The following is a 9,915-nucleotide window of genomic DNA, read 5'->3' on the forward strand; positions in this document are numbered from 1 at the left end:
TAAAAAACTAAAAATACATTTTTTATATTAAAGATATTATTACATTGGTTAAATTTAACACAAAATTTTCAAAGAAAAGAAACAACCAACGACCATCCAACAACTAACCGGCTCTAGCGAAGCCGGCGCTGGCCGGTTCATCCCTATAGCATCTAGCCTAGTCGATAATTCCAAAATTCTACGATTTCCGTGTATATCATCATTTTGACTTCTCTATTTACTTTTCTCTCCTAGAAATTTCTGTTATTTACATTTATGCCCTTCGTTTTAGCTCTGCCGTCATCATCAAACGTCAGTTCTTTCTCATCCACCTCGGATTTCGCCGGTTCCCCTCTCACATGATCGAGCACGCGTTGGGATTCTCGTCACTGAACATCTGAGGCGCGTAGTGGTGCCGCGGGTCCATCATGTACCCTTGGTTCGCGTACCCAGGATGCATATACCCTTGGTTCGCGTAACCATGATTCACGTATCCGTACTCGTGAGGGTGATTCTGATATCCCTCAACCGCGTAACTCGGACCGTACATGTGTCCATCAGACCAGTACATTGGCTGTGGAGGATATGGATATCCATGATACTCCATCTTGCTCACCTCCATCTTCGCTTCACCACCGCCACCACCTTCTTTCTTCTCACCGCCTTCTTTTTTCTCTCCACCGCCTTCCTTCTTCTCTCCGCCGCCTTCCTTCTTCTCGCCGCCGGCGGCATCACCTTTTCCTTTGTCTTTGTTCTCACCTCCGGCGTCTTTTTTCTCACCTCCGGCGTCTTTCTTAGGGGCAACCATGTCGACGCTTCGTTTCAACTTCTCCTTGAGATAAGGAACGAGGTCTTTCACGTCCATTGTGCCTTTTACGGTTACTAAATCTTTTGCTCCATCCACGTCCACTGATTGAACTCCTGTTATAATTCAAAACAAAACCATATCAAAGATTAGCACTTAATTAATTAATTAAAAGTGTGCCTTTACTTATCTCCAACTCCACTTGTGATTAGTTAAACAAGATTACATCATCCCAAGCTATTAATTTAATCTTAATTCAAATAAATCATAATCAATTAACTTACCAGCGACCTTCTTGATGATTTTCCGAATTTTGTGAATGCAACCGTCACAATGTGTTCTAATCTTTAAAACCACCGTACTCTGTACCAAAAAATGTAATCACAATTACTTATACAAAACTGAAACTAATCAAAACTTAATTAAACCAAACTCCTCGTTTCTATCGTTAATTAATTTGAACACGTCTCCCGACTTTTAAACTTCCGATATGAACAACTCAACTTCCCCAGATTCCTCGCATGTCTAACATGCGCACGTTAAAACAGATTTTTTTAAAAAAATTACCTCTTTAGGTGGTTTTTTCTCTTCTTTCTTTTCTTCTTTTTTCCCTTCAGGTTTCTTCTCAGCGTCGGGTTTTTTATCACCAACACCACCGGCCGCTGGGCCGGCATCTTTCTTAGGCTGAGGAGAGATTAGGTCCACTTTCTTCTTGGTTTTCTCAGCCAATCTATCTCTGACTTTGGCGGGATCCACTTTGCCAGTCACCGTTAGTTTGTTGGCTCCACTATCCGCCTTCACATCTTCCACACCTTCAACCACCACCAACAACAATCCGTGTTAGGTAAATTTCCAGTTAGGTTTCCACTTGCGCCAATGTTTAATATTAAAAGAACTTTGTTCTTTTTCTTAAAAAAAAGAAAGTTGAAAAATTAGCACCGAAGTCCAATCCTTATCGAATTCCCCGATTATTACGGGGGAAATTGACGAACAATTCAAAAAGGACGAACTAAAACCCATTTTTCTATCCTATTTTGACGAATTCAAAAACTTAATTGTGATTATTTAATCAATTAACTAAAATTAATTACCTTCATAATGCTTAATCGCGCGTTTGATCTTCTTGGCACATCCTTCACAATGCATATCAATCTTGTAAACGGCGGTGACCGTGCCGTCATCTTTCTTAGCGCCGGCATCGGCGGCAGGCTTTTTCTCGGCTTCAGGTTTAGCTCCTTCTTTTTGCTGGAAAACAAAGAACAGAACAATTTAAGCAAATAACAAAAAAAAAACTAGAACTTTTGAAGAATTGAACGGAAAAGACTAGAGAGAATGTCTAAGAAAAGAGCTGCTAACTAACCTCACCCATTGTTTGACCGAAGTTTTAAGTATTTTTGGCTGTTTTTGTTGGGGGGTTTGAGAGGATTAGTGAAGAGCTGTTTGAAGAGAAGAATTGGAGGCAACGGATCGAATATATAGAGATGTGAGGCGGTTGATGATATGTATGATGATGTATGTTATGAATGTGGTGATAATGATGATGATAATGGCAAGTTGATGTTGGGTTTGGTCCATATAAATGCTGAGGTTAGGAACGGTGTGCTATTGTTTGTATTTTTGGAAAAAAGAAAAACTCTTTCCTGTTTTACCGTCGTCTTGGACTGATGGTTGTGGAGAAACGACGGCTCCGTGACCAATCATAATCCACCTTTTGACTGGACTAAGACCGGGAGCTGAAATGACAAGACTACCCCGATTGGTGTCTCATTAAAATTCATTTGTGGTTGGACAGTTTTGTAATTTTTCATCATGCTTATAACTTTGGGGAACGGGACTGGACTGGGTGGCAGATTTTGAAAGTCATAGGACGTGTTACCCGGTCCGTAATTGAAGTGAACCGACAGTAATCAAGAGCAGGTTATGGGCAACTGTGTTTTTTAATTAAGTTTTTAAGTGTATTAACTAACTCCAACAAATTAGTCTGTGTTTGACAATAATAATGTATGTTGTTCTGTTAAAGAATGTAAATGTGTATTTACGTAATGTATATGTATATATACAATTGTTTATACTAATAACCTATGTGTATATATGCACTTAATAGGTTTGGAAATAAGGTGAGAAATCCTTTTCAGGGTCCAGCATCGTGTTCTTCAAGAGAAATCATGATTTTCCCTTTTTTTTGTATGGTATAGGGTGGAAAAACTTAGGCTCAATCTATTAAAATAATTATTCAAATTATTATATAATATTATTATTACTATTTAGGTAGCCTATTGCATGCATGTTTAGGAACATTAAATGTGCGAGGTTAGTTACTTTAGGCCTAGACTGCACCTGAAGTCAAATTATCTATTGTAAGGTGATGAACGCAAACAAATTCCTATGGTAAAAATTTGTTTGTCAAACAAAGGGGCCCGTGCAAAATGACGTAGCCAGTTTGAACAAAACACAGCCTTGTGCAAGCATTGGACGTAATTTTCAATTATTACAACTTTCCATCTAGAGAAACGCAATTCACTTTTCCTACCTTGAACATTTTGATGCGACAAAAATCTATTAATTTGCTGAGAAGGAGTTTCGGAAGGCTTAAAGGAAGGAAAGAATAGGATGTGTGAAACTCTGACAAATGGCAGGAGAGGTGAATGTTCTGACTTTGGGAGGAAATGCTTACAAAATCAATGATGTAACCAAGCAAAACGCCCAACAACGGTGAGAAACTGGGGGCGGCCCAATTGCCTAAGGTCCTTAGAGGGGGAGAGGGGAGGAAAAGATAGACGTTGGGACTTCAATTTTTGAATGTGACACTGACAGCCCTTCGTCTTCGTCCCTCCTCTCTCTCAATGTTGTCCTCGTGGGGACCTTGAGGCAGCCATAATCATCTTTAATTTAGGAGAAAAGCCAAGAGCAAAGGTCCCCCACCCACGGTTTCCGTGGTAGAATTTGTTATAATAACCACGCACAGCAAGAAACTTCCTTCGAAATATCCTCGTGTTGTACAGTAATGTATTGGGTGGACTCTGAACATTCGCTAATCATAAAAATGGAGTGGAATTATCAAAATTGCAAAATAACAACAAAAATCCCAATGTGCAGCATGCTTGCTTTTGTTTCGATAAATCAAACCATTCATTATAATTTTTTTTTTCATTTGTGTTTTCAATTTCTATCTCTTACCAGCTTATTTTTTTAATTTTTTTAATTTCTCTCTTCAATATTCACCTGCTATGCTTCGATTTTTCTTTTCTGTGTTTTCATATTTCTCTTTCCTACACTTTTAAGACACCAAACGATAATTTTAATGTGTTTGGGTGGATGACTATTTGAAGAATTTGATTTTTAAATAATTTGGATAAAATTAAAATGGTAAAAATGATCACAGATATTTGAAAAACTTTTAATTGAATCAATTTGAGACCTAGACACTAATAAATTCAAAATTTTGAAATTTATAAATATAAGTTTTCAAAAAAAAATTTAATTTTTAATCAAAATAAGTGTTTTAAATAAAAAAATTTATATTTTAATTTATGAAAACATGTTAGAAACATTTTAATCAGTATCAAATTATTAAAAAATAAAATAATGAAGAGAGTTGAGAAGATGTGAAATTTTGGTTCGTAAGTAACAACAACATTTTAAATATTAAAGTGTAACAAAATATTTTTGAATATGACGTGTAACAATAATATTTTTTTAATATGATGTATAAGAATAATATTTTTTTTTTCAATATGACGTGTAATAACCTAATCATGATGTGTCATATGTTTTTGTACATGACGTATAATAATCTAACCATAACGTATCACATGTTTTTATATATGACGTGTAACAATTGAATTATGACGAGTCACATATTTTTATATATGGCATGTAACAATTTAATTATGACATGTTATATGTTTTTGTATATAGTGTATAACAACCTAAACATGATATATAATATGTTTTTTACATCGCATGTAATTTTATTAAAGATAATTTTATCCAACTTGATTAAAATATAATTAAAATTATAAAAAAAAATTATTTTTGAAAACATCTTACTTATAAAGGTTATTTTTAAAAATACTCCTAAAATAAATAAGGTTTTTTTTTTCCTTTTGGGGCAGAGAATATAAACCAGTGTAACATGTGTATTTGCATATCAAGTGGAGATAGTTGAGAACTTTCCATTGAACCTCTTGGGGGCATTTCCCCATATCAACATAAGCTCAACTTTTAATTTTTTATTAGTGAATATTTTTTTAAAAGATGAATTTATTAACCTTCACAACTGTCTGTGAATGTAATTTATAAGTCTAAAGCTGTAATTACCAAAAACTCTAATGACATGTCAAAGAATGGCTCGGGCAAAAAACCTGCGCAATTGGCAAAAGATTAACTGCTCAAAGAATCTCTGGCAACTTTACAAGAGACCAACAGCCAAACAAAAACTAATAGTACTCACACAACTCTGAAGAGCAGCTACTCAAAAAATCTATGGCAACTTTACAAGAGACCAACAACCAAACAAAGAACTAATAGTACTCGCACTACCCTGAACTCAAAACAAAAGACATAGAGCACAAGAAAACCATGTTGATCAAGCCGAATCAGCCTAAGAGACCAAAACGAAGGTTCCCGGAACAGAAATCAGACATCCTAGCACAAAGATCCAACGCAAAACAGAAAAACCAGAACCCCTTGGAACATCAACTTGTTAGTGAAATTAACAAGTGAAATATTTTTGCAATACCTTTCCTCATTTCATTCTTTGGCAATGGTAAGGACTTATTTGGTTGACAATACTACAATCATGTGCAAACTAGAATAGGAATCATTATAGATTGTGAGGGGGATCTTAAGAATTTTTCAGTTGATTTGTTTAGAATAAGTTTTGAGTATAAGATAATTAATCAATTGACCTTATTTCATTTTTCATTAATGATAATTAATCAATCATAAGTTTTAAAGATTTATTTAGTTTAAAATAAAAATATAAGAATTTGATTGAATGAAATAAAAGAATAAAGATTTATTTAAATTTTTTTAAATAATTTAATAATTTTTTAAAATATTATACTTAAAAAAATTATCAAAACAAGTATTTAAAAGAAGTTGAGGTACAACCTGCCCTATAAATACCCACAATTAATATCCATCCACTTGTAAAGTGAGAAAGAAAACCTAATAGCACAAATAAAAAGCAATACGCATTCAATTCAATGTTTCCCTCCTATAATTGAGACAAGTGCATGTAGTAATCACTCTCAATTATTAAAACCCACTTGGGATTTATTTTGACTATAGGCTTTGTACAAGTTTGAATTTTATCATATTTATTGCAAAACTAGCTTTAGTACCCATCAGTAAGTAACACACATTGAATGCTTTCTTGCTTAGGGATGAACAATTGATTGGTTTCGAAATTGACCAAATTTAAAAAAAAAATCGAATTGATCAAACATCAAGTTAATTCAGTTAGTTTTATTTTAGACAAAAAAAATCAAAATTTTGTCATTTTTATCTTTTATAAATTACAACAATAAAATTTATAAATTTCATTCATAATTATAAAATATACAACAAATATAAATATAAAAAAAACATAACATTTATCCTTTCACTCACATAATTATGCTTTTTTACATAAACCGTCAAATTAAAATTTAAGAGTTTTAACCAAGTCTTAACATTCAAGATTTAGCAAAACAAAGATAATAAAATTACATCCACAAAATAAAACAAGACAATCATTGCACATCATCAACTTAGTAATAAGAAAATATATATTTTATATAAATTTAAAAAATATATAAAAATATTATATATATTAACATATATATAATATTAGTTTAATTTTTTGATGATTCGATTCAAAAATTTTAAAATCGAAAACTAACCAAATATATCAATTGAACTAAATTTTTTAAACTGATAAATCCAATAAATCAATCAGATCAAACCGTTTTATCTAAATTGTATTTGATTTGGTTGGATCCTCGATTCAGTCCAATTTTACTCATTCCTATGATCCTATCCATACTTAATTTCTCTTCCAAAATTGATAATTTCAAGCCTACAACTCAATATGAATTTGGGCCTTGAAGATTAGAGATTCTACATTCAAAGCCCATACCGACCCAACTAAAGCCCTGTACTGAAAACCCATGCAACGCCCAGACCAAACAAATAAACCACGCTATCTGCACTCTGCTGCAGTAGAGCAGCTTAGGAACGGGTAAAAACTTTGCCGCAAATGCCTCCCTTTCCTTCTTCGCTGCTGAATCCGCGCCTCAGTTTCTCCCTTAAACCTTTGTTCCTTTTCATTCAGTCCTCTATTGCGCCTCTACAATTCCCAGTCCCGAGGCAATTGATCTCCGCAAAACCAAGAAACTTCTCTTCCTTAGCTTCGGTTCAGTCGTCCGCAATAGACAATGGCGGCAGCAGCAGCGGCGGCGGCGGAGGCAGGTCCGGCGCACTATCTCCGCCTCCAGTGGCGGAGGAATTTCAGAGAATCGATGTGAATCCACCTAAAGGGACTCGCGACTTCCCTCCTGAAGATATGCGACTCCGTAATTGGCTCTTCAACCATTTCAGAGAGGTTAGTTTTCATTTTTTTGAAGTGTTTACTACGTGATTTTACTTTCGTTTTTTACTTAGAGTTTGTTTCTGTTATTGAAGGTTTCCCGGTTGTTTGGATTCGAAGAGGTTGATTATCCAGTGCTAGAATCAGAGGCTCTGTTCATTAGGAAGGCAGGGGAGGAGATTAGAGATCAGGTTTAGCCTTTTTGTTTCTTAAATGTGTTTAAATATGCAAACATCTTTGATTTGAGTGGTATTTAAATTGAAGTAATTAGATAAGACGAAAGATAAGGTTCTAATGTAGTGTATCCGACAACACAATTTTGTAATTTTTTTTTTCATAAAATAGCTAAGTTTATTTGACCAGAGGATGCTTATAGTCACTTGTGGAAATGAGATGAGTATTCTGCTCACAAGAGCCACTTGCAGTTTCACTAAGAAAGTCATAATGTGATGCTCTAACATTTGATGGCATGAGTGCAAAAGTATTAAGAGTATGCACCGATATGAATTGGTTGATATTTACCCGTGTCTCATTTACATGTAACTTTCTTTTCAGGTAAGGTTTCACTGACTCTTGCTTTTTGTAATTTTTCTATGTGCAGTTGTATTGTTTTGAAGATCGGGGAAATCGTCGTGTTGCATTGAGGCCTGAGCTCACACCTTCTCTAGCAAGGCTGGTGATACAGAAAGGGTATTAAGAATGTTGATTCCACAGCATTTTGCTGCTTACGTTTTTCAAAGAAAAAGAAGCTTCTTGCTTTTGCTTCGAAGTTCAAAGATATAATATTTTATAGTGCAAAAATATTTTGGTGTTCATTTATTTATTTTCTTATTATTTTTGTATCCAGGTACAGATGCCAGATTTTGATCCCACTGTTTTTTTTGGTTCAGAAAATCTTTATCCCTTCCATTGAAGTGGTTTGCTGTTGGTCAGTGTTGGAGGTATGAGAGAATGACAAGGGGACGACGCCGTGAGCACTATCAATGGAATATGGATATTCTTGGTGTACCCGAAGTTACGGTATGTGTTGCCAACTTGGTATGCTTTGTGAACTATTAAGCTCCTCTAGATGCTATTTTCCCTTGCCAACTTGGTAGGGTATGGCGTTTCTTTGCTCTAATTATCTATTTGTAACAGTTTATCACCTCTGTAGGACAGCAGTAGCAACATCCAAATTTTTTTATAAACTTGGACATAATTTGTCAATTTCCCCGTCATGTATGCTCACCTGCAACAAAAATGCAGAAATTCCTCCTTACTTTTTGTAGGAACACTCCCTTAGTAAAAATTTAAATTGTTTAGCTGGGCATGTGCATCTAAAGCTTTTTAACATTGATTCTAATGTTAATGGAATTCTAGAGATGGTTTACATAATGCACTTTGTATGATTTTGTTGGGAGATTCCTCCATTCATTTTCTAGTTATCAAGATTACCATTTTTCCCTTTGTAGGCTGAGGCAGAACTTATTTCTTCCATTGTCACTTTCTTCAAGAGAATTGGAATCTCGGAGTCAGATGTTGGCTTTAAGGTTTCAAGCCGAAAGGTATCATTATTTTATCCTTGCATGGAATGGACCGTTTGAGGTCTTTCATGGCTTCCGTGAATACATTCATTGACCTTCTTCAAGTGTTAAGGTTAAAATGCTATATTTTATTGGTGCTCTCTTTCATGCATTATGTTTTACTTATAGAATTGCAACTTGCATTCACTCTTGATAATATTCTGTGAGTTTGTAATTCATAACTACTTCATAGGTATTGCAAGAAGTATTAAGGTGCTACTCGGTACCTGAAAATTTGTTTGGCAAGGTCTGCATTGTCATTGACAAGGTTAGTTGTTTAGTATTTATGATGTATATAGTGCTGAGTTTTATTCTCTTAGTCCTGGACTAGCTTTTTCTTAACACTTTCTGGTCTTTGGGTTCTATTTTTTTTGTTTAAGTTTGATGGGAATGTCTTAATGTAGCATCTTATCCTTTCTTTATTTATTTATGCATTTGTGATTTAATGAATTTTATTTTATTTTTGTTGGTTTTGTTGTTCTTGAAACAGATTGAAAAGATTCCGATAGATGAGATTAAGAGAGAGTTGAAGGCTACTGGGTTATCGGAAGAGGCTATTGAGGAACTATTGCAAGTTCTTTCCATAAAGTCATTGACAAAGTTGGAAGGTTGGTTTTTCCACAATTTTATGATATGTTATTTGATATTATTTTCTTTAGCCAAGAAAAAAGGCAAGTACTCTCCTTTCCTCTCTAGAAAAAAAAGGTAAAAAGTCAACTCTGTTACAGGTTTACCCTATATGAAGGCAGTTTAAACAAATGTCATTTCCAGCTTCAGGTTTTTCTCTACCATATATCTGGTTGAACTGTTAGCTAATTGGTCTAGTTGACCTTCTACATGTCTCTTATTATGTCATATTTCTAATGGGATGTTGTGTCACAAATTGATGCTATTGACTTCGACAGAATCTCTCTCTCTCTCTCTCTCTCTCTCTCTCTCACACACACACACACACACATCACTCTCTTTTTTTCCTTTGGACACAGGGTTGGTGG

General features: G+C 34.6%; 2 protein-coding genes across 2 annotated transcripts; one reads left to right on the forward strand and one right to left on the reverse strand.

Annotated features, from left to right (window-relative positions):
• Positions 1–2,353, reverse strand: LOC18598018 (heavy metal-associated isoprenylated plant protein 3). The gene is made up of 5 exons (XM_007027350.2): positions 2,145–2,353; positions 1,876–2,029; positions 1,352–1,596; positions 1,069–1,147; positions 1–900 (listed from the first exon to the last, which is right to left on the reverse strand). The coding sequence occupies exons 1-5, from the start codon at positions 2,151–2,153 to the stop codon at positions 335–337; spliced, it is 1,053 nt and encodes a 350-aa protein (XP_007027412.2). The 5' UTR covers positions 2,154–2,353; the 3' UTR covers positions 1–334.
• LOC18598019 (histidine--tRNA ligase, chloroplastic/mitochondrial) lies at positions 6,970–9,845 on the forward strand. Its single transcript, XM_018120518.1, has 8 exons — positions 6,970–7,373; positions 7,454–7,549; positions 7,960–8,048; positions 8,249–8,378; positions 8,810–8,902; positions 9,114–9,188; positions 9,411–9,528; positions 9,649–9,845. Exons 1-8 carry the CDS (start codon positions 7,029–7,031, stop codon positions 9,672–9,674), a joined length of 972 nt encoding a protein of 323 aa, XP_017976007.1. The 5' UTR covers positions 6,970–7,028; the 3' UTR covers positions 9,675–9,845.

This window comes from Theobroma cacao, chromosome 5 (assembly GCF_000208745.1).
Source record: "Theobroma cacao cultivar B97-61/B2 chromosome 5, Criollo_cocoa_genome_V2, whole genome shotgun sequence".
In the NCBI taxonomy this organism is placed as follows: domain Eukaryota; kingdom Viridiplantae; phylum Streptophyta; class Magnoliopsida; order Malvales; family Malvaceae; genus Theobroma; species Theobroma cacao.